The 27,158-nt window shown below is 37.7% G+C and overlaps 1 protein-coding gene across 30 annotated transcripts; it reads right to left on the reverse strand.

Moving 5' to 3' along the window:
* Positions 1-165: 165 nt before the first annotated feature.
* Positions 166-24,289, reverse strand: znf740a (zinc finger protein 740a). Of its 30 annotated transcripts, none has more exons than XM_026168158.2 (21): positions 23,905-24,287; positions 21,344-21,506; positions 20,951-21,133; positions 20,193-20,339; positions 19,440-19,560; positions 19,115-19,198; positions 16,939-17,022; positions 15,052-15,135; positions 14,483-14,566; positions 13,921-14,004; positions 13,411-13,494; positions 12,677-12,760; positions 10,127-10,210; positions 9,671-9,754; positions 9,196-9,279; positions 8,707-8,790; positions 7,445-7,528; positions 6,960-7,043; positions 4,683-4,766; positions 4,088-4,206; positions 166-3,343 (listed from the first exon to the last, which is right to left on the reverse strand). In XM_026168158.2, exons 2-21 carry the CDS (start codon positions 21,386-21,388, stop codon positions 3,170-3,172), a joined length of 1,965 nt encoding a protein of 654 aa, XP_026023943.2. In that variant the 5' UTR covers positions 21,389-21,506; positions 23,905-24,287; the 3' UTR covers positions 166-3,169. The 30 variants fall into 30 exon arrangements, with proteins under 30 accessions (XP_026023943.2, XP_026023942.2, XP_026023944.2 ...); XM_026168157.2 differs by having other exon boundaries at positions 23,909-24,286; XM_026168159.2 differs by lacking the exon at positions 23,905-24,287 and adding an exon at positions 23,544-23,720.
* Positions 24,290-27,158: the final 2,869 nt, after the last annotated feature.

A 27,158-nucleotide genomic window follows, 5' to 3' on the forward strand; every position in this document is an offset into this window, starting at 1 on the left:
CAAAAGGACAATAAATAAAAATGTATTAAGTAGAAGTTACATTAAAATAAACAAAACATGGAGCCACCTTGATGTTAAATCAAATACAAGTGACATATCATTGAAGTGTTTTTTTTTAACTTACCTGAGATCAAAAACACACAAATTTAAAAAAAAAAAATCATATTCCTTTACAAATTCTTTTTTTTTTTATTATTTCAGCATAATAGTAAGAAGCCTCTCCTCTGATTTTCATACAGTTGAAACTAATTGGATCACAAGGGTACATATTAGTTAGCCCATTTTACATTAATCATTGTAACATTTTTTTAGGAAGTTATTCTTATGCACTCATTTTCCTACACAAAATAATCAATATCAAGATCCTATCTTAACTGAGGACCATAACTCTGCATGCAAGACTAATAAAGAAAACAACTAATCTGTGATAGCTACTGTTATGCTGTTGTTCATCTAATACCATTGTCAATATAATTTACTACAAATACCAGGGACTTTGTATAAGAAAGAAAACATTTTCTTGCAGTACTACTGCCTCTAGTGTCAAAAATCACCGAACATCCTGGGCTCTCAACTGTACTGATCCAAATTGTTCTGTCCGCCTTTCGTGTCAAGTTCAGGAGAAATAGGCTTTGTCTAAAACCTAAAATCTAGTACAGATTGAAGGACAAAAATATCCATCTCTTTTTTTGTCTTTTTTCCTTACACTCCAGTGTTTACAATTTCATCAGAATAAAAAAGGTCCTTGAAACAATCATCAAAAATGTGATGACAAACTCGCAGACAAAAAAAAAAAACAGAAAATAAAAGCCTCCTTTGATCTGTCTGTAAAAAGAAGAAAATAAAACCTCAATCTTACAACAGGGTTCTATTGCATTTAACAATGAGAATACTAAAAACAGTGAATGACAAAAACGTATTAACAAGTGACGTCTACTATATATTGTATTGCCCTTTTGCCGTTTTCAGTATGTGCTCACACCAGAAGTGTCCCTTCCACAGATTGGGAATAGTGTTTCCACAGCAGAGGATTTCATTTCTCAAACTTGGCTCCTCTGCTCTTTAAAAGGCCAAGCCGCTGATAACAGAATCCCATCTTTGTGCACACAGATTTGATAATCAATGGACCATTTAAAGAAAGCTTCTCATTAATACTTTTGGTAAAACATCACTCGACTCAGTCTTCCACTTCTCTGTATCGAACACAAACATCTCTTCATCCTACAATTCACAGACCATAGAAAGCGTGGCGGGACTCCCATCTCCACAAGTGTCATCTGGACCACTCACTATTTATCCGAATAAGACCGTAGTTACCAACAGATTATTCGCCCCAGTCTGCACTGACATTTCTGGGTTAAACAACAGGACGACGTGATCACAAGTTTACCAGTCACAGAAAGGAGCGTGTTTGAGAAAGTCATTAAAAAGCAGCAAAGCGGGCCCCGTGGGGCCACTCCTTGCTGTACCGAGTACTTTCAAAAGTTCAAAAGGTAAAAGAAATCGCTTGTAACGCTATCATTTAGTACTACAATGACTATTTGTGTATCCGCAACTTAAGGCTAAACCCAAAGACGTGACCGTTATTCCACACCAACTGTATAGTAATGTCTGGATGAAAAAGCAGTTGTTAGGTGTGCGGCAGAGTCAAGCAGGTGTTGATCCTGCCGTGGCCTGCGACCAGCCAAAGCACCGCCGCGTGGAAAACAATGTAGCACGACTGTCTTCTCACACGGACCGCCACGCGCAAGGGCCTCCTTTTTTTTTTTTAAGGATTATATTCTGTGTTACACCATCACCAGTAGCTATGACCCAAAATATTCAGTTATCACCATAAACATGACTTCTAAACAGAAGAGCACATTAGTCTGGTTCAGCGCCACTGAATCCATCCACATTCAGTAACCACGACAGCTTAAGGATTAAAAATAATAATAATATGATGATGATGACGAAAGGCTAGTAAATACATCTGATCCACAATAATAAACGGCCAAGAAAAAGGCAGATGAGAAAAGAAAAGAAAACAACAGAAACATACTAAGGCCACAAGATTTTGTATACGCCCACTAATCTCACAAAGTGATCTGTACAAACATCACTGGACTTCAAAAGTGGCTAACCTGCATCATTATACACCAGGATCTATGCAGCATGAGCGAGCAGAGGAAATGTCCTGCTTTAGTGCTGCAGATCTCTATACATGTTCTGTATATTTACAGCTGAACACCACCACACGCCCTCAGTACACATGAAGGAGGGCTCGCCAAGTCTGCCGTCCTGTGTGTGACGCTCTGGGACCCGACACACGTTAAGTGCGCATCTCGTCGACTGCAGGTCGCACTTTCGTTTCTTGGAAGTCCTGGTTTTACAGTTATTGATATTAGTTTTATGTCACACAAAGTTACTCGGGTTTTCTCAGGATACGATGGTGACGGTGGCCAAAGACTGCATTTGAGCCAAATTCCAATTTACGTCAACACCTTGTTTTTCTTACAAAATAATCATTAAAACTGGACCTTCCGAGCTGAAAAAGCCAGGAAACACTTTATGCATCACATCAGATTTACACAGTAATAATAATAATAATAATAATAATAATGATGATGCTTTCAATGACCTGTCTTTATGCTTAACACTGTCTGATACAAGGCAAGTAAACTCCGGTCTGTACATGAAATGCCAACATAGTTTCCTCACTTTACCTGGAAGAAAAGTTCAGTTTTAATAACTTTAACCTAAAATGCTTTTATGATCCTTTCCAGGCCAAAGAGAATAAACAACAACAAAAAATTAGAAAGAAGTTCAAATACTCTTCTTCTCCACCTCATCACACAGTCAACCGTTTCCTGTCCGAGTACCACCAAATGCAAATTTTTTTTTGAACAATAAACTTCTTTTTTTTTTGCAAAAATCAAATAGATTAAGTACAAAACAGGACCACCGTTTATCACAGAAAAGTCTCATCTTAAAAAATGGGAAGGAACAGAAACACAGTAAAAAGTCAACAAAAAAACCCACAAATGTCCCGCTGTCGTTATTAATCCCAAGACTCGAGCTGCAAGATCAGTCTGTGCTAGAATGTGATGGCACTCTGCACAGAGCTGAGAAGAAACCCTGTGGCTTGTCCCGTCTCTGGAGGTGTTGTGGATCCAGAGAAGATTGAATGTCAGACCGCCAGTCGACCCGGAGGTGGATGCAGGGGGCTCCAGGTTGGGGGTGCCGGTGGGGGTTCTTGGGGATATGGGCGTGGTTCGCAACAGGGCTGGTTCTCTACTTTGGCTACGCCGCGCCCCTGGCACAACCGCCGATGTCGCAACAGTCGGTCTGTGCGCGAAAAGTTCTTCAAAAGATAAATATTAGACACGGTCAAATTCAGGTCAATTTCAAGGTCATCATTTTAAAAAATATGATAAAATGAAAAATGTCAGAGTAAAATGGAACTATGAAGGAAGGAATTTAAACCATACATGATTACTCTAAACTCAGGTGTGTCAGAGGGCAAACAAAGAGTGGGAAATGCAGAGAAGTCCCTAATATTTCAAAAAAGTGACTAACAATGTGGAAAAACAGTTGTTCCCTATATATAGACTTTATCCAGATGCAGTGCCATCAATCCATCCAAGTATTTATATGGCAGCATATTTTAGCATTTCTAGTTTTAGTGCATCGATAGTGGCAAAGATCAAATCACTAGTGAAGAACCCCTCTTCTTTTTTTCTAAGAATTCAGTCTGTGCTGATGAGCTAGACCCACTGTGGCTTTCACTGATAATTGTATTTATTTCTGTATTAACGTATATATCTAGTTCCATCTTCACTCAAACCATAACCCACAGCACGTGCTGCTTCAGTTAGCTCGCCACAGAGCAAAACAAGGACTACTGTTGCTAGGTGCAGTCAAAGGCGGTGGAGCTGGAGCTCATCTGCAGTATGAGAATCTTACCTCTTAAGAAAAATAACTTAACAGCCTGATGTCTAAAGGAACTGAAAAGTCTGGTGGTGCTGATACGACCCACTCAAGTCCAAATTTGAAATTCAGCACGTAAGACACCTCACGCGTGTACGCCGTGTTTATTCATACATACCTGCTGGCACCGTTCACACTGGTAAGGCTTCTCTCCACTATGGACACGCTTGTGTCTCTCAAGGTGGTAGCGCTGAATAAACCTCATATCACACATGTCACAAGCAAATGGCTTCTCTCCTAAAAGAGCACACAAATACAAAGTCAATGCATCAATTTTAGCGTCTTGTACCAAACTGCAGGCAGATTTTTACTTACTAAATCTTTCTTTGCAGACTAAATTTCCAACACTTAAAAAAAAACAAAAAAAATTTAAAAAGAAAAACGTCAGGAAAAAAACAAAAAACAACTCCCTTATTAGTAAGTTTCAACAGTGAATTTTCAGCATCTGATAACTGATGTTCTAAAAAGGCCTCGTCATCAACTCATTATGTGTAGATCAAAGTGGAATTTCATGTTTTTGTGGCCCGGATGTACACATGATGGAGGGCCCACAAATTGGGGCAACTTTTTTTTTTTTCTCTTTTTTTTTTGGAGACTGGTTCAACATCCCATCAAATGACTTGACAATCCAAACTCGAGTTTGTTGTGACCCAGTTATGTTTCAAGCGCCAGTGCCTTTCTCCGAAATAAGGGTACGGTAGAGGAACGCATACCCGTATGAGTGAGGCTGTGTCTCTCCAGGTGGTTACGCTGAATAAACCTCATGTCACACATGGAACAAGCATACGGCTTCACCCCTACACACACAGAGCAATATATTAGCCCTACCACTCACAAGTCCAACAAACACAACTTTCAACCTAACTATGCACTCTGTACTTTATTTTTCAGACATAACGCCAAAATGTTTAGACACTGCAACTACACAGCTCCGACCATTGGATAAACTAATAGACTTCAGTTAGATTTTAACATAATACAGGAGATACACATTTTGAAACAATATCACCAAAGCCTGTCCTGTGTGCTGTATAAGATTAAAGTCATTGTGCATCAATAATAAATAGAAATCATAGTATTTATTCCCTTTGAGGTTTACAAATTTGATGTTGGACCATATCCCCTCTTTAATATTATATATATTTAACTAAGTTACTCATGTTTGAGGCTTTTGTCAATATGTAGTGTAACAAATACTTTAATAGATTACAGATTAAATTACTACAATCATAAATGTAAAAATAAAATGAGGGTAGTTAAGGTAGAACTGGTAACTGGGACTATGTTTAACCTAGTTGTTTTACACTGGTTTGTCAGTGACAATTGGATTTTGCAACATTGAGCTAATATAAAAAAAATAATTTGACTTTATTTGTGGTTTAGGCTATGGGTGAGAGCTAATGCACCCATTACTGGGACACAGAAGTATCAGAATTGCCATTTCATACCTTTGATTAAAAAGAATCAAAAGACTTTAAGGACAAATTACTAAAATGTACACAAAATGTGTTTCGTGTTCTAAACATTTGATTGTTGGCAATCTCAGGTATTGGATTTGGAACGGGGTTTGAAATGATTATGACCAAACCCTACCTATAAGGAGATTCTTTCAAAAAGCTTTAAGCCTTCTCAACAACAAACCCAGAGTAACACCTGGTATTACAACTTTAAATGTATGCAATCTGGACACATTATCTGTCTAATGAAATCTGATCCATAGACCTTTGGATTAACATTTTAGATTAATTGCATTTTCAACAGATAAACTAAATGATCAGTACTGCTCTTAATCGGGAAAACATGATTAAGTGCTGGTTCCAGGGTCTGTTTAAATCTCCTGGTATTAATACCAACCCAGCTACTGAGTACGTGTGTGTTTCTGTTTTCATCAATGTTGATGCTCTAAAGTTGAAATATCAGATTTTACTCGTTGACACAAGTTCTGTGTGTAGTGAACAAAAAAGTACAGATACAAATGATGGGAATAAGCCTCCAACATACGTCAGGGCTCAGCCTTAGACAAAGAGTCAGCCATTTGGGAGCTGCTCAGAGCAGAGTCCTTATCTCAACCAAGAGAACCCAGCTGAGGTGATTCAGGGCCTCCAGGACACTGTAGGCCAAGAATTTCAGACTTTTCAATGCATGAGGAGACCCAGGGGAAGACTGAAGACACACTGGGAAAATTAGATGTCTTGGCAGCCTTGGAAACCCCTCAGGGTCCTTTGGCATCCAATTATAATACACAGGGTTTTCTTGATCTAGATAATGTATCCAGATACACATCACAACCAGGTTTAAATGGGGTGAGGGTGTTGGTCAGATATTCTGCAGTTCATATATTAGATTAACCAAACACAATACCAAAAAAAAAAAAAAAAAAAAAAAAAAGTGTGAACAATGGCAATTCAAACATTCGGAGCAACTAACCAAACCCCTAGGGGAATAAAATACTGTTTTAGATCCAAAAGTATTCTCCCTAAGAAGTGCTAAACAATGTGCCTACTTTATAACTACACAGAAGTACCCTTTATATTACACAATAAAAGTCATCTACAGTACTGTGAAAAAGTTTAGAAACTCGAGTTCTTAATATCTTTTTTACATCAAACAATATTATGATTAAGGTGTCTGATTGGCCCAATTCATTCTTTAGTAAAACAACCCTAAATAAATACAGTTACAAAGAACTTAAGATCAGTGACAAAATGAACATCATATTCTACAACAGATGCCCTCTACATGACCATAACATCATGGAGATGGTCTGGGATTACATGGAGAGAACGCGCTGAAACAGTCGATACAGACAAGAAAATTGTGGCACGTTCTCCTATAACTAACAGGCAGAATATGAAGTCTTTATATGGAGTTACTTAAAATGAACTATTCGTGGCATCATCTTTTAAAATAGCCTTGCTTTATTTTGACTGTCCAAAACCTTTGCACAGTACTGTATGAAATGTGATAAGGGCAGGTGCGCGGACGCATACCCGTATGAGTGAGGCTGTGTCTCGCCAGGTGGTAACGCTGAACAAACCTCATGTCACACATGGTACAAGCAAAAGGTTTCACACCTAAATGCAAAGCATCAATATGTTAATTTCAGGTCTTTGAGCTTCTGTTTTACAATCCATCAATCAATATTGTACTTTTAACATCAATTTACAATTGATGGGTTGTTAACCATGCTTCACTTGTTTAATCTAGCCAAAGATTACGCTCTAAATCCAATTAAGAATACATTAAAACTGTTGTTCAAATTTCAAATCCACAGCTAAACACATCTCATGAGCTGATGATATCATAGTCCAAGATTTACGTACATGCCAAGATTTGTAATAATGTTTCCTTTCACAGATAATACAGGATAGCCTTGATTAAGATAAGTGCACTACTTAGTAAGAATAATAGTAACTGTCCCTATATTTAACATAATGAAAGTACTGTAGTACGGGTAAGGTGGGTGGACGCATACCCATATGAGTGAGGCTGTGTCTCGCCAGGTGGTAGCGCTGAAAAAACCTCTTGTCACACATGGTGCAAGCATAAGGTTTCACACCTAAACGCAAAGTAGCAATATTATATTACTTTACCTCAGTTTCCATGTTACCAATAAAAATCTAGGCTATTATTCATTAACCACACATTTGCCAATGCATGCAAAACAAAGATGCCAAATGTTTTCTTCATGAAACACTAGATACCCACAAAAATCAGTTAATGGACCATTTTATCTATATAAATCAAGATATTAGTACTCCAAAGTGTTACAACTGAAGCTCGGGGTAAACTTTAATAAAGACCATCACTTTCTATAAAAGCATGGTCGTACTGTCACAGTTTGTGGAGACAGACCGTGCGGAGATGTGTGTGGTGGACCCAGGACCCCTGTTTAGTCTTAATACTAACTAAGCATTTTGATCTCTCCTTTTAGGCAAGTAATGAAATAGGATTTCACAAGAAATAAGATTCTCTGATTTTTCTAATTAGCCAAATGTCTCTACAGTCCAGAGTTCTACAGTTAATTTTGTTTCAAAAGATGCTATGTGCTCAAAAGGGTGTCTATTATTTTAATTAGATTACTAGAGATGCACCGATTGACTCATGAAGGAGCAGAATCGTCCTTTTTCCAACATTGTCTGCCCAGACTGGCTCCCATACGTTGGGTTACTAATGAGTTTCATGCATGCTTAATCAATTCACATCCATGGTCACAGCCACACGTTAACATGTCATTAGCATCTAAGTTCCTCACTGTGAGTCAAGGCACAAAGTTTGGCAAACTAAACTGGGGAGGATCACCACAAAAATGTTTGAGACTTAAATCACTTTGATCCCAGTGACTAAAGCTAGCCAGATCTCAGAGCCATCTGCAAACCAGGAGCCTCGGTATAAGCAACAATTTTTAGAGGTTAATATCAAGGGAAATTATGGAGATAAGTGAAAAACAAAAAGTCAATGACCCGTTATGTGGTGAAGTTACAAGGATAATGGAAAATGATGCAGGCCCTGACATTTGTCTTGTTATACAAATCTGTTGAACCTGATTTGTTTGGTAGGTGTGTACAGCAACCGGATTCTCCAAGAAAAATTGCAATCGGTGCATCTCTATAATTTCCCTATATAGCTATGCAAGATGTAAACTGGTGGTACTTGGTAATACTTGATATTGGTACAATAAAAGCTGTGTGACAGTGACCAATATAAAGTGTTATGGGCAGGTGCACTGACGCATACCCGTATGTGTGAGGCTGTGTCTTGCCAGGTGGTAACGTTGAAAAAACTTCATGTCACACATGGTACAAGCGTAAGGTTTCACACCTAAATGCAAAGCATTAAGGTATTATTTTCAGACTCGTTTTTGTGTTCACAATCCATCAATAAGCAAATTACTTAATTTATTCAGAATTGATGGGTTGTTAACCACTATTATTAATTTCCTTTTTTTAAAGCTGTAACTTGTTGTTCATCCAATTCCAGTAAAGAATACAAACTGAACCAATTCTCAAATCCACAGCTTAACACATTACATGAGCTGATGATGTTGCAGTCCTGTATTTCCTCACAGTCACATAAAACGTTACAATTATGAACATAATGTAGGGTAGGCTTCATCAACATCATTCTTCTGGCCACTTTAAAGTAACTAGCATAAACAGCTTACTCGTAACAAAATGCACATACAGTCTGATTTCAGTGAAATGGGTAAGGTGGGTGAACGCATACCCATATGAGTGAGGCTGTGTCTCGCCAGGTGGTAGCGCTGAAAAAACCTCTTGTCACACATGGTGCAAGCATAAGGTTTCACACCTAAACGCAGAGTAGCAATATTATATTACTTTGCCTCACGGTCTCTCGCTCTTTTTCCTTTATTTTCTTTCTTTCCTTTTTTTTTTTAATTTAGAAAAAAATATTTAAGCTATTGGTTATTAACCACACAGTGGCCAATTCATGCAAAACCAGAACTTTTCCCCCCAAATAAATTTAGATTATAATTGCCAACAAAAATCAAAGCAGCAAAATACTGAATTATGGTTATCCTGTTGATTCTGACTGCTGACAGCTAACAAAAGACAAGAAAATGTTTATAATATTTATACATGACATGTTTCCTAAATATAAGTAATAAGACAAACTAACTAAATTAAATGTGCACACTTGCTAACAACACATGTCATGGGCACGGTGCACGGACCCATACCCGTATGAATGAGGCTGTGTCTCGCCAGGTGGTAACGCTGAAAAAACTTCATGTCACACATGGTACAAGCGTAAGGTTTCACACCTAAACGCAGAGCATCAAGAGAATTATTTTTGATTCTCTACAACAGAGAAAAAAAAAGTATCTATAATTATGCCTGATAAATTAAATGTGCCAGTGTGGATTAAATTGATATCTGTGGTTAATAACCAATGTCATACCCCTGAAGTAACTTACAGGGGTACAATCTAAGATGCTTGTTTCAAATTACAAACTTCCCAGAGGGGCTATTAAGTTCACTTAAACATGAGCTGATAATGTCATCTAGCTGAAATTATACTTTGAATGAATCTTATCATAAACTGTGTCTGAATACAGATTTACAAGACTAGCTCAAGCATACACATGTAGCAGCATCCTAATTTTGTGACAGCTTTAAGATTGGCAGACGCATACCCATATGAGTGAGGCTGTGTCTCGCCAGGTGGTAGCGCTGAAAAAACCTCTTGTCACACATGGTGCAAGCGTACGGCTTCACCCCTATACACACAAAGTACCAGCTTTAGCATAAAAACACTCAACTGCCAAAATTGATCCATGTTAAACTTTACTAATTCCTTAGTAAAGTTTGGCTGCACTTATCAGCGCTTTGTTTAAACTGGAAATTCCAGCGTGCTTTAATAATCTGTCATTCCAATTGAAAACATTTGCATCTCTGAATAATAAGGACAATGCCCTCTGTGCAGAAAGTAGAATTAAAATTTTCCTAACCAAAAAAAACCAAACCTATCAAAATGACAAAAAAAATATATAGAAATAAAAAAATTGGGTTGAAAATTGAAGTCCACATTCCAACTAGCACAACAAAAAGTTTTTCACACTATGTCAATGGGTGCTTCTAATCGTGTAATTTCAACATACCACATACAGGTTTTCTGGAATAGATTTGTTCACGCTGATCACAGAAGGTGTGACAATTTTAGGCAGTTGGCAAACAACTCTGCACAAGACATTAAGTTTGCACATTCATTTGCGGAGCAAGAATTAACAGGAAACTGCTCTGAAAATCATCATACAGAACCTATCCTAGCACCGAAGCACAAATTAACTTTATCTTCCATAAGAGAAATCTGTAGTTTGGAAATATACAGCTTTTTTTTAAAAGAGAGAAGCTTGTGTTAGTTCCTGACCATCACTTTGAATGTGAAATGACACGATTATGTGGGGGGGGGGGACAAACAAACACTGGCCTGGATAGTGGCAGTCCCGATCTAAGTGACATTCCCATCAACTGAAAAGATAATGTTTCCCTTAAAGTCCCCTCCCACTTCTTCCAACAAGGCCACAAAACCTACACCCCTTAATTCAGTTTGTAAATTTGCACAACAATTCCCAATGAACAAATCTTAAATTCAGTATCAACATGTAAAAAACAAAAAAGCCCACTCATCTTTTAATAAAAAAAAAGAAATGTTTTCATTATATCAAGATAATTGGCTAACTGTAATATTCAAAGCTGCAAGTAATACAACTCCTTTTTCTGTTCTTCCCCATACACACACAGTTTACAAGGTTTAATATAAAAAGTTGATACATACTGTAAATGATGCAAATATGACAATGTCATAGCTGTCAATATCATCTTTTGTACTTTTGAATAAAAACATTAGTTGCAGACTCACCACCTTCATGCTCTTTCATTTTGAGTTTAATTCCACAAAATAAAATAAACAGTTGAAATAAACTAGCATTACTTTTTTTTCACAAATGTTTCATTTAGAAATGCAGTGTTGGTCAAGTTACTTGAAAACAGTAATTAGTTACCAATCACTGATTACTTCTCCCTGTAAGTAATCCAGTTACTTTAGTGATTACTTATTTTCAAAAGTAATTAGTTACTTAATTACTTAGTTACTTAAAAAAAAAAACCCCCAAAAAACAAATACCCCCCCCCACCAAAAAACCCCCACACGATACACAACCTGAATATATGATAAAGCAATAGACCTTTCAGCCTAATTCTACTTTTTCTGCATTATCCATCATATAAATTTGAATCAAATGAAAAAGTGTTTTAACTTTATGCACATTGCATCAAGCAAAAATTCAATTATATGCAACTGTCTCTGACTGGAAGAAATTTGTTTAACATTTAAACCTATTTTCTGCATATTCCAGTGAGTGGGGCCAGTGAAGGTTTGCTCGGTGACGCAGCGGTCATGTCAGTAGGGGGTATCCAGGGGTTTCTCTGTGAAGTTCACATTCCCATGGCAGCGTGCTATGTGCTTGCTCAGATTTAAAGTTTAATACTTCGCTGTTGAAAGAAGTTTTCTTCGCATGTAGAGTGTACAGCGGACGCTAATGTTTTTGTCACTTTTACGGAATCAAACTCAACGTAATGTCAGTACTTCGGAGCTTTAAACGCTGCATGGTCGCACTCTCTCCATATTATCCATTGTTGATCTACACATGTCTGTTGCTGCCACGGACGTCGTATGCTTATCATTGTCATCAGACACTCTCACAAACAAAATCACAGTTTAGTAACGCAGGCTGCTTACGGGAAAGTAACAGTACTCTAATTACTTTTTGCAATAGTAATCCCTTACTTTACTCATTACTTGAAACCCATAATCAGATTACAGTAATGCGTTACTACCCATCTCTGCCGAAGCATCAAACAGAGTTACCACAATAATTGTTAGGTTAAAAAAAAAGAAGTACACATAATTATGACTTTAATAGCTAAATAAACACTAGAGAGGTGCTGAGTTTTCACTTTATAGTCATCATGTCATTTCATATACAAAGTATGGGGGAAATATTACTACACAAATTCTTACAGAAGATCCTTACAGGTAGATCATGACAAATTAGCATTTGTCAGAAAAGTGATAGAAAGCAACACAAACTCGAGTTTGAAGCAGCCATGTAAACATTATTTGTGGGCACATGCAAGGGAAAGTCAGGGTGAGAGGGGGGCAAGATTTAAAAAGTGAGGCATACCTGTATGAGTGAGACTGTGTCTCTCCAGTTGGTAACGTTGTATAAACCTCATGTCACACATGGTGCAAGCATATGGCTTCACTCCTAAAGACAGCACAACAACATCAGATGTATTTCAACACACTGGTGAAAGTGATGAACACCACTTAAATAAATGACAGATTAACTATTGTAGCATGCTTTTTTACTGACAACACATTACACTGAAAAGACTAACAATATACAGACATTAAAAGGCGTATTAAGAAATCAAAAATAATCAAAGAAACCGATTTTTACATCTTAAAGTTTGGTTGAAACTTAACGATTACCCACTAAAAAAAAAATTAAAAAAGAAAAATCACCAACATTTAGTTTCTCCAGATGTGGGGAAACAGGTACTTGCAAACGACATTTTATACTACCAATGTCTGCAATTTAAAGGCTTTTTAGTGTAGTGTATCTTTCATTCAATATACAATAGTCAAGAATAACCATGCAATAGTGCCATTACAGTGTTAATCACAAAACAAGGTAACTGACAGAGTCACTTTTTCTGTGGACAGTTTTCCAACAAAGCCTAAAAGCTCTATTAAACATTGTTTTTTTTTTTTTTATGAGGGGGAATTAATTTACCAACAATGTGATAATTATAGTATCATATAAGACGGTGAAATCAACATAAAACAAATGAGTATATGGTTTATAAATATATCAGGTTTCACAGTGAAAGGGGAACAATTAATCAAGCATACCAGTATGAGTGAGGCTGTGTCTTGCCAAATGGTAACGCTGGAAGAACCTCATGTCACACATGGAGCAAGCGTATGGCTTCACCCCTAAACGCATACAGTGTGAAATTTTAGGGGGGACAAAAATAATAATAATAAAAATTTAAAAAAAAAAAAAAGGTTCTCATGAACTATGTGCACAAAATTTGTCAATCTACATAAACTAGTCAATATTACATAATAACAAGAGCAAGTACTTTCATGACCAGCTAATTCTAAACATACAAGACAGAAAAACGTGTCACATAAACCCTAACAGCAGTTAGCAAATACAACGTACACAACAGAAAAGACAAAACTATTAATTCTTAGCGTCTAACAGTCAAGAAAATGAACTAACAAAAAAATAAATAAATAAATAAAAATAAATCACAGCTTGCTTTGTGTCTGTCGGGTAGGTGATTCACACACATACAAACAAATATCAACAAGCCCTAATGGTGTTAAGTGAGAGGGACAAGTAAAACTTAGTACCCGTATGGGTGAGAGTGTGTCTTGCCAGGTGGTATCTCTGGAAAAATCTCATGTCACACATAGAGCAAGCATATGGCTTCACCCCTGCACACACAGAGCAAAATCCTTTGAAAATAATAGTAATAACAATAATAAAATAAGCACAATGAATTCAAGGACTCACTTATATAATGTATCCAGACATGCCAAAAGCAGTGGCATCAGTACAGTGCCACACTAAATGCACATGTCTAACATTTCATAATCTGTTAACATGTCTGTAAATAGGGTGGGTGGTGGGGGGGAAAAAAAACAAGCAAACAAAAATGTCTTTTACCAAACTTAAAACTTTTCATGCCAACAAGCTTTTTGAGAGCCAAAATTGACTCAAAGTACTCATCAAGATGACTGTTATTGTAACACTGAGGTAGAAAACTGAAATGCACTCCTTATATGCCTCAACAGTTAAAAATGCTTGATGTTTATGAGTATTTGGTCCTATAAAAAGGAGTGGCCTGCAAACTTAAAATTGGGTATTTGGGCACCAAGACAGGGTGAAAAAAAAAAAAAAGCAGACCCATACCCGTGTGAGTGAGGCTGTGTCTTGCCAAGTGGTAGCGTTGGAAAAATCTCATATCACACATGGAGCAAGCGTATGGCTTCACCCCTACACACATAAAAGTTTGTAAATATCAGCTAGAAACGGCATCAATTTTTAACACATGACCACAACTCTTCCCTTAGAATAGCTCTTCTTTTTGTTTCACATATTATACCAATCGGCCTGAGAAGCCAACGCACAATTTAGATTTAGCAGTGGTTATAGGAACTATGATAACACTCGACTTATTTCAGTGAAATTTTGAAAAAAAAACAAGATAAACAAAAACGGTATAAATGTACAGATAAAGTAGAGCTTTCAGCAGGGGAAAAGCTGAGGTTGTTTGCATACCCCTACTATGTATGCAAGATTTCAACTAAAGGTTTACCACTTTTTCCATCCTCCTATTACATGTCTGGATACATCCTCATGCTCTTCAACATGTTATTTATTTTTTGGGGGGCTGGAATCCTATTCACGATGCACGAAGGTAGAAAGCTAAGACACTTAAAACACGTCTACCTAATGAACTACGGTAAGCAGACGCATACCAGTATGAGTGAGGCTGTGTCTTGCCAGATGATAACGTTGGAAGAACCTCATGTCACACATGGAGCAAGCGTACGGCTTCACCCCTACATACACAAAGTATCAACATATTAGCTAAGACCTTCCTTCAAAGGAAGGCATCAAGTTACTCAAGACTTTAGCAGGCATTTTATATTCTAACCAGGCTTCATGCAAACAGCGATTTGTTTTACATTCCATCAATGAAAGAAAGGGGGGCAGCTCATTTTCAAATAAACTGAATAGCACTATGAGGGGAAGAAAAAAAAAAAAAAAAAAAAGCAGCAACAGGGCATAAGCCATACATGTCAGCAACGAGACAACTAGTGAGCGCGATTACACCGGCCAGCCGAAGCACAAACATTCTCCAAAGTTAACCATCACTCGTGGAAACAAAGCATTTTTTAGCAAATGGTTTTTCCTCACACAGTGTACATTGATTCCATTTACAGCAAAATTAAGAAAACACGTTGCTAGATGCGTGCTTCTTTCTTGCACACCAAAATGATGGCCTGCAAAAGCTTACAATCTGCTTTCTACCATAAAGTTACAAGAGACGCAACTGAGTAACTGTATGAATGTTAATTAAAAAGCAAGGCAGTTACAGCTTAGAAACATGAAGCCCTCAGCCATTAGTTTACATTTAAAATGTGGACATCAAAGGACTATTCCCATAATATACCATGGCCAAATCAAAGCAACTACTTAAATATGACTTTTCTCATACAGTTAACAGAAATGTGAAATTTAGACAAAACAATATTTTCACATTACTGAAATGTCACTTTTCAAAGAAGAACAAAAAAAATACTAATTGAACTCTTCAATCTTCGTTTGTAGATCAACTAAGTCAATTATCAATAAGTAAAAGTCTGTTTTTTTCATGATTACTTGGTACACAACTATGCAGCTATAAACAACAGCTGATGGCAAGCTTTACTCATTTTGCCCGAAGTGAAGCCGCAGAAAGAGTATCAATCCGGGATTACACTGGCTGTGTGTGATGACTTGACCTCTAAGGGACGGCCAATATTTTGTGGCTTCAGGTAACCCCAATAGAGCCCCCAGTTGTTTGAGTCAACACTTCCTGTTTCGTACACTAGTTGTTCTTTAGAGATTCACCACAAAAAATAAAAATAAAAAATGTACATACAATTTAAAAATGTTAATAAAGTGAAATTATTCTCAGATGACAGTCAATTATTTTTAAATTTCATTTCAACAAAGGTGTTGTCTATTTTGCTCTTCACAATGAGCACTTACCCAAATACAGCTAAAGTTCAAACATGACAGATCAAACCCTTGGAGCACATTTGGAAACTTCAAATGTTTGGACAACTTTTTTTTGGTACAAAAGTCTTGTCCCTTGGCTAAAAATTGCATGAATGAAGATTTTTGTGCACAGCAATGGTACAAGAGGGATTATGTACTTTGACAAGTCCACCACTTTGGGCAATGCTAAATGCTAATATTTGTTGCTGTGTGCATGAAATTTAACATTCTGATGTATACTGAAGTGTCTTTTTCAAGCGTTAAATGATTGAAATAAAGCAAATCAAATGCTGATGCATTTTTGTACCATGTTATACTTTCCCTTTCCTCTCTTCTGAATATATTAAAATTCAGTCCTTTCATGGTACAACAAATACCCTAAAGGGCTCTTTAAACAATGTGTTCAACACTTAAAAGTTCAATCCCACAAAAAAATGTTCTCCTTTTACAAAAAACAAAACAAAAGCAAAACTATAAAAGGCCGTTTCCCAGCTGCATGTTTACCTGTAAGCTGTTTGTGTCTGATTTTAAATGCATAAATTTTGATTTCAGAGAACTGATTTTAAAAGTTAAACTGGGTACGGTAAATGGACGCATACCCGTATGAGTGAGTCTGTGTCTCTCCAGGTGGTAACGCTGGAAAAATCTCATGTCACACATGGAACAAGCGTACGGCTTCACCCCTACACACACAGAGCATAAAATTATTAGCTATTCATTCTAATAAATAAGCGATTATATAAAAAATTATATAATATATAATGTAGAAAACAAAGAACAGATGCAATTTTGCCACAAAGTGCAAGTGGTTACTCTTAAAGATTATTAGTGAATTTTTAATTACATTTATAAAACGGGGGGAATAATGGGGCAGCAGCTCTGACCTGCACATAGTGCATAGTATAAAACAATGAGGTTTTTAAAAAAATCCAAGTATTTTTTTTAAATAAAATCCTCAGTTTATATTTTATATAATTAAAAACAAAACAAAAAACACAACAAAAAAAAAAAAACTAAGAACATAGTCCTTTGATGTCCATGCAGTCATTTTTACTACATATAAAAAAAAAGAATTACATACAAAAATTATTTAAATGATTTTAAACATGCACAAATAACTATGCATTGCATGTTTTGCAGTCTGTGCTTTCAGGTATTCAAATTCACAGAAACAGGTCCACAGGTCTAACTCCACTTTTAAGTCCACTATCAAAAAGTCTTAAGAGAACTGTGGGTGTTGTCATTTAGAAATTTAAGAATATTGGGGAGGAAAAACAATAAATCATTCATCTATGTACCGATACTGCTGGTTTCTAAACAACCGTTTAGAGAACGTTTACCAACATATATCTGCTTCTGAATTGAAACTTGTATAGGAACTGCATGCAAGAAAGTCTTGGCAGATATTTGGGAAAAAGAAAAAAAAAGGATGGTGTAGAAGAAAGGGTAGTCAAATGTGGTCTGTTGTACTTGTGTTCCATCATTTTGCACTGTAACATGCTGTACTGCATAAGGTAACATCAGAAAACATGGGTATATCTGCCATGAAGAAGTTTAAATTTAAAAAAAAAAACAAAAAAAAAAAAACCAAACTATGTTAAGACAAGTGTGTCAGACAGACATCTTGGGAGGATCAAACAGCACTGCACAAACAAAAGTCCAGATCAGAAATGCTTATCTTGCTAATTAAAAAGGAAACACAGCCAAAGTCTAAGCAAAGAGCCAACAAGTTGGAAACAAGACCCAACAAATCAGTTTGAATTTGCACAAAGTCACAACACAGACTAATTTCCTGAGCTGTACCAAAATATAGATGCTGTATGCAATTGTTTGGCTATTCATCTGTTAGATAAGCCATCTCATTTTACACACCTTGACTTCACCTTACTACTGCTATGTCCTTTTTTCCTCTGTTTCTTTGCTGTTTTAATGGGTTGAGCAGTGGTGGTAATTATTCGCTAAGCTTCAGAGCTTTGGTAGTAATTTCAGCCTCCACAAGACCTACAGCTGAACTCTGCTTCAGGGTTACGGTAGAGTTAGCCAAAATAAACTAAAAACAAAAACACATTTTACTTTATTAGAATAACATAACCTGGATTTTAGACAAAAATGAATTGTTTAACAGCAATACGGTGTTACAAAACTGACTAATATACACAGGCGTTTAATTTTAGTCTTTGTAATTTGGTCAAATTTGTAAACAAGCAAGAAAGATTCTGCTGTGCAAGTTTATTGACTGAAATGGACTGTATTATGTTTACAGTTGTAATGTTAAAACAGAAAACTACTAAAATGTATCTTAATATTTACACACAAAAATAAAGGAAAAAAGTGCAACTAAAGACAACGAAAAAAAACCCACTCTAAACACTAAATCTAACACTGAGCACAGAGAAATTTGTATCATCATTTCTGTTAGACTAAATTAATATACATGCTAAAATTTTGCAAATACTTCTACAACTGATGCTGATCAAAATATAATCCAGAGGGAAGAAAACTTGTTATAAATGCTGAAAAAGTAAGAGTTTTTAATAGTGGACTCGGGGTTATTGGACCACACAGTATTCAATTTCCCACTGTAAACTTTCCAGTTATTGGGAACACATAATTATCAGACTGAACATTTTGAGGTGAACAGATTTTGGGAGTGGCTTTGTTGGAAATTACTGTCCACTGACAAAATGAATCCTGAGCATCTGTCCATTGACTTAAGTGACAGACTACATAAGTAGTCAGACTTATGTAATATGGGTACGGTTAAAAGACGCATACCCGTGTGAATGAGGCTGTGTCTCTCCAGGTGGTAACGCTGAATAAACCTCATGTCACATACGGCACAAGCATACGGCTTCTCCCCTAAACCGAAGAGCACCAGTTTTAGTTAAAGTCCCCACAGATACCGAGTGGCTGTGAGGCAAAAGCTATTACCAAACAATGTTTTAAGCAGGCCATTGCAAAACTTCACAGTCGCTGCACACTCCTAGACTCAGTATAACTCAAGCTTTCAAAGCCTCTTTTAACAAGTCATTCACATATTTAGGCAATAAAGGCTGTCCTGGCCTAACTGCACTTGAGCTGTTCCAAACACAAACCATACCTGTATGAATGAGGATGTGTCTTTTGAGGTGGTATCCACTCCTAAACGCTCCGTAACAGTGATCACAAATAAAGTTTTTCTGCACTTTGGATGATGGACCATTCTCATCGCCACCTGCGCCCTACGGAGAATGGTCAAGAACAGTGGTTAAACAGTTTAAATCCTACACCTTCATTGTGTAGTAACATTTCAGTTATACCCCCAAAAAAAGCACCCGTCCAACTGATCAGAACTGGATGATATTCTAATTTTTGTGAAATGTCAGCAAGTGCAGTCCTATAGCTATTACTCTCCTAAGATATAAAATGAGAGTTATTTATAACCACTAATCCTTAAAATCAGCAGTATGAATGAAGACAACATAAAAGGTTGTTTTGTTTTTCAAACTACGTCATTTACATCTGAATTGACAAAATACCCCACAACCCCTTCCAATGGCCTAATGCCCTCATGTTACTGCTCCCCCTGTTATGCACACAACTGCAGTTATTGTGCTCTGCTTCACTCTGCTCCCCTCCCCCTCTTTCCTCTCCAGAGATCCTCCACCCCCTCCACATCTTCCCTGAGCTCCTCCCCCCACCCCCACACAAACAAAATGTGCACACAAGAGATCCAAGTCAGGCGCACTCGAATAAAGTTAAATGCTTTAACTACAAAATATGTACAAAGCGGCTTGGGCACATTTTCTGCAGTGAGCAAAAATTAACAGACGCAACAGAGACAATTCCCTATTTAGCAATCAGAGCCACTGACCTTCCCTCCCCTTCCTTCTTGTTCTCTCACTTTACAGGGCGTTACTGATTTCCTGTTCTTTTTTTTCTGCTGCATGTCCTCGTTGGCCCTCATCTCTTTCTCATCCAGCAGGCGGGGAGCTTGGAATTCACCTTCCTTCCGGATAAGCTACCAAGCCAGACAAAAAAAAAAAAAAAAAGAAGAAAAAAGTTAATTATTTCCTATTTTTAAGAATGTGTTAAAAGTGCTCTCTGAGACAAAACAGTATGGACATTACTGAGCTGAAATGATGCAGTTTAGCCATTATGTCCATTTCTGCCAACGCTGGAAGCAGAGGTTGGTCACATATAACAGTTGAGGTTTGTATTTTCTAATTTTAGTTAAACCATTACATACTTTAAAACCATTTGGCACACCTTCTGATGGAGAACTGATAAGTGCTCTTTAATTTTCTGGTAATTGCAAGTTTCGTTTGCCAAAACAAAAAAACTTCTAAGTTGTGGAAAACAAAGGAAAATGGGCTAAAAAGGGAACTAACTACGCACCCTTGAGTATAACTTGTTAGTGCTTAGGTTAATTCCCTTTTCCATCACAATTTCAATCTATATCCAATCTAAATTATAAGTTAAAATGCTAAACAGAAAGCAAAAGTTGTTTTAAACTGGGAGAAATCACAATAGGATGACCTATTGTGCCAAGTGTTTACACCCTTCAGAATATCAGTAACACAACATAAAACAGCCCAATTTCCACTCCACATTTCCCACGTGGGTCCTAACCAGGGGTGGACAGCTCATTCCAGATGGGAGGATCATATGGCTCTGAGGAGCGCGGTCAGGTCCCTCTCTCTGCGGTGGTGCATGGCCAAGTGGAGCCATCATTTTTTTGGGTGGAGCGGCCATGGAGCTGGCCTGCATCAGGGCCATACTGGACAGGACCGCTTCGCAGCCAAGCAGCCCCGCCTGCAAAGAAAGAGAGTTAACAACAACACTTTACCAAACACATCAAGCATTTCAACAAATCAGCAGTCTGCAATTTCAAATGATCTGCATCTAAGACAATACTGCGAGTAGCACGCAATGTGCTTTGGCAGTCATCAACGACAACATCCTGAGTGACACAAGACTGCAAGTAAAGTTATTTGTCACCACTTTGGTGTTCTTAAAACAAACCCATTTCATATGGTCGCGGACTGAGCTGCTGGGCAGATGTGACATTGCTGTTGTATATGTGAGCGCAGGGGCAGGGGTGGGGACAAGGTCATCCAGAGATCCGTCAGTCAGGATGGTCGGGCTGGTGGGAAGCCACACCCACCTCACTCATCAAGCATTAAAACTGAGGAAGAGGAGGATGTGGATGAAACAGACAAACATTAAATTACAACAGCAGCACCTGCTGTCTTTACCGTTACATATGCCAAAGAAATATAATACAGAAATGTGTCTCATTTGGACAAATGATTGGACGATTTGCATAAAGGGTTTACTAACTGTGGCTAAGATTTACTTAATCGTGCTATATTTTTACCTTACACCTATGTGTTTTCCCCATTTTATAATAAACACGCCAAATCATGATCAGATATCATACTCATCTCATAAAGATGAGATGAGTATGCATTATAATAAAAAGCATTATGATAAAAAGTAAAAATACAAAAACTCAGACAGAGATGATTATGACTGCAAGAGATCATTAATATGGGTGCGAAAATTTACAATTCGAATCTGTTTTGTTCCCAGTTCTGCATATTAGATTTGTCTGTGTTGAGACATTAGTGTGGAGGTGAATTTAAGTGATATGCATATAGCATCGATTTTACAGTAGCTTTAAGTACAATGCATGCAAATTTATAACAACTAAATATTCTTACACATTTTAAGTTAGCATCACTTCATTTATGTGCAGCATATAGATGCAGTATATGCTGCATAGGTTGTAAGGATCGTAAAGCTCCGTGTTTTGAGAACCATTTCTGTTAATCTACTAAATACTGTAAGCCTAGTGCACATCAAATGATAATTTTTGGTGTATGTATTTGGATGAAGTTTGGTTATGAAAATTTCCCCAGTAGTTTAAAAAAAAACAAGCTCTGCGCCAACAATCTAAAAAGGTCCACTTTGCTCTAGGTAATAAATACGAAACTCTTGTAAGGCATCATGAAAGGTCATTTTTAGTCTAGCTGGTTTCAATTTGTGTAAAACCTTCAGGTCTTCAGAATTAAGTATATATTTGTGCAAAAACAGAAACGTGTGAAGATTGGCATACTGCAGAGAAACTACAGCAGAGTCAGACAAATCACATTTTAAAATACCAGGATGACTGATGAGACAATTAGCATGTCCAAACACTTAAACATGGGAAGTTCTTTAAAAAACAAAAAACAAAAAACCATGTATCATTTATAGTGCAGGTAGTGCAGGACATATGTTAAGTACGAAAGGTAACAAAAGAAAAAAAAAACATGTAAAATACAAACCAGAATTCAACATTTAATAGCACAAAAGAAGCAGCTGCGTGGGTGCGAGTCTATCAGGGGAGGTTATTATTATTTTGAAGGAAATAACTCAGATTACATGAATCCCCTTGTAAAGTACAACTTGGGGTGATATCATGGAGAAAACCTTAGCTGTTGTGGAATATATATGAGCGAGGGTGATTATTAGTGTGCTGCTGGAGACTAATGCAAAAGTGCTTGCAATGCAATAAATTATAAGCCTAAATAAAGTAAAAAAAAGCACGTAAAGTTCTCCGACTGCACCCACGCTGATCGTTTGCATTTAAACGTGCGTTTTGTATTTTTAAACACGAGGTTTGTTAACTCGAATGTTACGAGGAGGCCATTAAATTACCGAAAGAAACACTGCTCGGTCTTGTGAAGGGGTTCTCATGGGGTTTTGTGTTAGTTTGAAGGATCGTTGTTATACTCACCATTATACGGATTAAATGCTACGCTTGTGCAACACTATAAAGGTTAACCGTGGCCAACAATATTTTTTATAACAGGTTTTCGCCATCGGCGTGGGTTAACTAAAAAGGGCTAACGTTGCTAGGAAAACAGACAGCTAGCGAAATGCTAACATCAGCCAACACTGATTAAAACACTACACGAACACGTCGCATAGTTATTTTCAGTTTTTAGTAGCTGTGTTTTGTGATGGCGGAGAAAATTAAATGAGCCAATATTATTATATTATACTGACTATAATATAATTTATTAGCTTTACCGACGAGTGGCCTTCAAACTACCACCCAACCCATCATTAGTTCTGCTGATGCTGGAACAACCTAGCTAACATCAGCTAGCTGCTCGCGGGCGCCCTCGCCCACTCTAATGTTACTGCCAGTAATCGAGCAAATTTTGAAGCCCACCTGGTCACCGATGTAACACAGCTGCAAAGCGAGAGTATATATCTTGCTAGATTTATGTAATAATAATATTATTATTATTTTTACAAAACGACGCTTCTTACGATATAAGCTAAAGCGGTTCAAGACAAGACTGAGTAATAAAGGCATTCGTGATGGCCGTCGCAGCGAGTGCCTCCCCCTCCCGACGAATAAGCTAACATTTGTTAGCGGCCTAGCGAGAGCTAACATTGACGCCGTAATTTTGTGCAAACCCCCATTTGCTCTACTACCACACGGTGGATTTTGCAGATAAAGCTACCAGACCGCGTAATGCACATTTGGAATCCGCGGAGCATCTGAGAAGAAATGAGAATATATTTACCTACCTTTCTGCTTCACTCGCCCGACGTTTTCTGTACCGTCTAGTTTACAAACACAGGAAACGCCACAGGATGTAACCCACTCCCCCACACAGCAGCAAAGCCTCCTCAAGCGAAGAGAAAAGGGTCATCTTCTATCAGCTCCCCGTGAACAAGAGAGCCTTGGCTCGAAAGGGCGGACAAAAACTCAGTCCATTTTCATAAGTGGCGTGGGGATTTTGACGCCCACTCCACACTGTTGTGGTGCTGCTGGTCTCTGAGTTTGCAGCAGATACAGACTACGACTGAAGAGACGCAGACGAAAAGGAGCGAGCGCTTAAAATGACAGAAAACAGGGACGTGCACACAAACACCGGAGGGTTATAGTAGTAGCTCAGTCTGCTGCCGCTTTGCACATGCTTGGCTGAAGTGCACATGGGGCCAAATTAATAACCATCACTAGCTCATTACTATTATTATTGTGGACCCTGCAGCTTTTATTCCTATAGCAATATTAGATTTGGTGACGTCATTGTCAGTAGTGTAAGGATCACTGATTTCTTTTAGTCAGTTTCATTCTGCACTTTGAGTCTTCCTTTTGTATTTGCTTTACACATTAGCCTGAATTAAACACATTTCCTCTAATTAATCTATATCAATCGGTGATTAGAATAGGCTATGATTATTTTATTTTTCATTAATAATATAATGCTGGATATCATTGATTACTTATTGGCTTTTATAGTTTATCGCATCTTGTAGCTTGTGTCATAAAACTAGCCTTACTGGTAATGTAGGCTAGTGTAGGCAGGAAATTTTTTGGAAAATTATTACCTTTTATTAATTTGTTAACTTATTTTGGCACAACACCTAGGATATTTTCTTTCTCATCCCTGTGATGTGTTCATGGTGCAGATGTAAGGTAGCGGTCGCGGTGTTTCAGCATCTACAGTAGCTGGCTACAGAGGAGGAGCAAACACAAACCCCTCCTCTGTAGCTCCTCCTCTCCTCGCTGTATTTCCCAGGGAGAGAGAAAAAACCCCAAACAAAAACGTTAACGTGATACATTTTAGAAATTAATATGCACGCAAGACAAGACGAGAGGAAGATGAGTGTTACTTTCAAAAGAAAGGACTGTTCAGCAAGTGAACTTTTAGTGAAGCGGAAATTTAAAATCAGCAACAGGCCAAGACTGTGTACACATTCAAGGAATTGAGCTCCTTTCCCCCCCTTTGCTCTCAGTGTAAACAGAATAGACAAACAGTGGAGACTACAGCAACACAGCAGCATGACACAAACATTAACAGCATGTATGGGATATTTATATGTTTAATGGTGACGGTGACCCAAAGATGTTGGGATAAATTGTGGAATAAATAAGGATGAATAGCTAGTTACTATACATACAGTATATACACGGGGACAGTCTCATGCTTGTAATGATCTATTTAAATTTTTGTGTTTTTAAAGATAGTGGTTTTTATATGATGTGTTATGAATGCTAATTTGGTGGTATTTAAAGACAAGGTTTCATGAAAGTAGTTTACTAGACAGTTTAGTGCAATTTAGTGCAGGCTAATCTGGTTAGTTTGCACATTTGTGGTAAAGTTTACAGTAATGCACTATCGTTGGAGTGGTGCAGAGCAGGCTGTGGTGCTCATATCAGGTAATAGCCTGAGGCTCATGTGACTGTTGTTTTTTTTCTAATGCTGTAGGGTTTTTACCTTACAATGTAAAGCACACTGAGGCAGTTGTTGTGAACTGATGCCATATAAAAATAGAAATATGTAAATGTAATTGGATTACCTTACATCACAGGTAGAAGACATCAGTTTATACACCAATCAGGCATAACATTATGACCACCTGCCATATATTGTGTTGGTCCCCCTTTTTGCTGATAAAACAGCCCTAACTCATCTAGGCATTGGCTCCACTAGACACCTGAAGGTGTGCCGTGGTATCTGACACCAAGATGTTAGCAACAGATTTAATTGTAACATGTGAATTAGAGTTTTTCATCAGATCTATATCATAACTTGTGTCACAACTGTAACTCCATTTTAACCCTACACTGCAACCTTATACGTAACTTGACATGCGCCTCCCAAGGAATTTAACTACATGTCAGGTCAATTCATATCACAATGACTTCAATGGTTGCGCTGTAGGAATAAAAGGAGTTTCCGGTTACTATGTAAGTTAGACTTCTGCAGGAAATTTATGTCCTAAATCAAGCTTAAGTCTTGTAAGCTGCGAGGTGCGGCCTCCATGGATGGGAACTGTTTGTACACAGATGCTGGACTGGAGGTCAACATTTGAAGTCAGCACCTCAAACCTGTTGTTGTGCTCCGTAAACCATTCTTGAACCATTTTTGCTTTGTGGCAGGCTGTGTTATCACACTGACAGAGGCCACAGACATCAGGGAATACCGTTCCCATGAAAAGGCGGGCTTTCATGAGAACAGGCAGGCCTATAGTAATGCTTAGGTAGGTATACGAGTCGAAGTAACATCAGGACCCAAGGTTTCCCAGCATTGCCCAAAGCATTACACTGGCTGAACCTGCTTGATTCTTCCCATACTGCAAGCAATACACACACACTCAGCCATCCATGTGATTGAAGAGCACTTGATTCATCAGACCAGGCCACATTCTTCCACTGCTGTCTGGTCAAGTTCTGATGCCCATGTATCAATTGTTGGCACTTGCGGTGGTGTGATGCACGGTGCATTCTGTCTGCAAATCAGACCTGTGTGGATAAAGGACCCAAAATGCAGACTGTCAAATAAGTTGAGGGAACAAAAAATGTCTGACCTTTTATTTAGGCATAGCATGTAAACAAAGACACCAGCAGAAAACAAAGTCCAGGTAAAACAAACAGAAATGCAGCCCGGGCATGGCAATAGTATTACAGTATGATACAACAGAGAACTAAGACAAACTGAGACTTTAAACAGACACATGAGGAAATCAGGGAGATGGGAAACACCATGCACACAAAATAAAACAGGAACAAAAAGATGACAACACCAAACAGAGAGACCGAGACTTAACCAAACAAATAAACAAAAAACAAACAAACAAACTACCAAGTAAACTGTAAAAATCGTGAAGCTAAACTGGGAATCTTTAGTTTAGAAACACATAATCAAAACTTTATATAAATAACCCAAACACAGACACAACATAAACAACAACAAGTAGAACTTAAATAAATATGTCCCCCATGTTCTTAAAAGAAAAGAGGCTTGTGTGCTCCTGTCTCAGCCTTTTT

This window comes from Astatotilapia calliptera, chromosome 5 (genome assembly GCF_964374335.1).
Source record: "Astatotilapia calliptera chromosome 5, fAstCal68.1, whole genome shotgun sequence".
Taxonomy (NCBI): Eukaryota; Metazoa; Chordata; class Actinopteri; order Cichliformes; family Cichlidae; genus Astatotilapia; species Astatotilapia calliptera.

Excerpts from the sequence above, each read along its gene's own strand:
- znf740a (XM_026168158.2), bottom strand. The coding sequence starts at position 21,388 with ATGTCACATCTGCCCAGCAGCTCAGTCCGCGACCATATGAAATGG. Across the intron at positions 19,199-19,439 it reads ACACATCCTCATTCATACAG|GGGAGAAGCCGTATGCTTGT; the intron begins GTATGGTTTGTG and ends TCTTCGGTTTAG. Across the intron at positions 14,005-14,482 it reads ACACAGCCTCACTCACACGG|GGGTGAAGCCATATGCTTGC; the intron begins GTATGGGTCTGC and ends CTGTGTGTGCAG.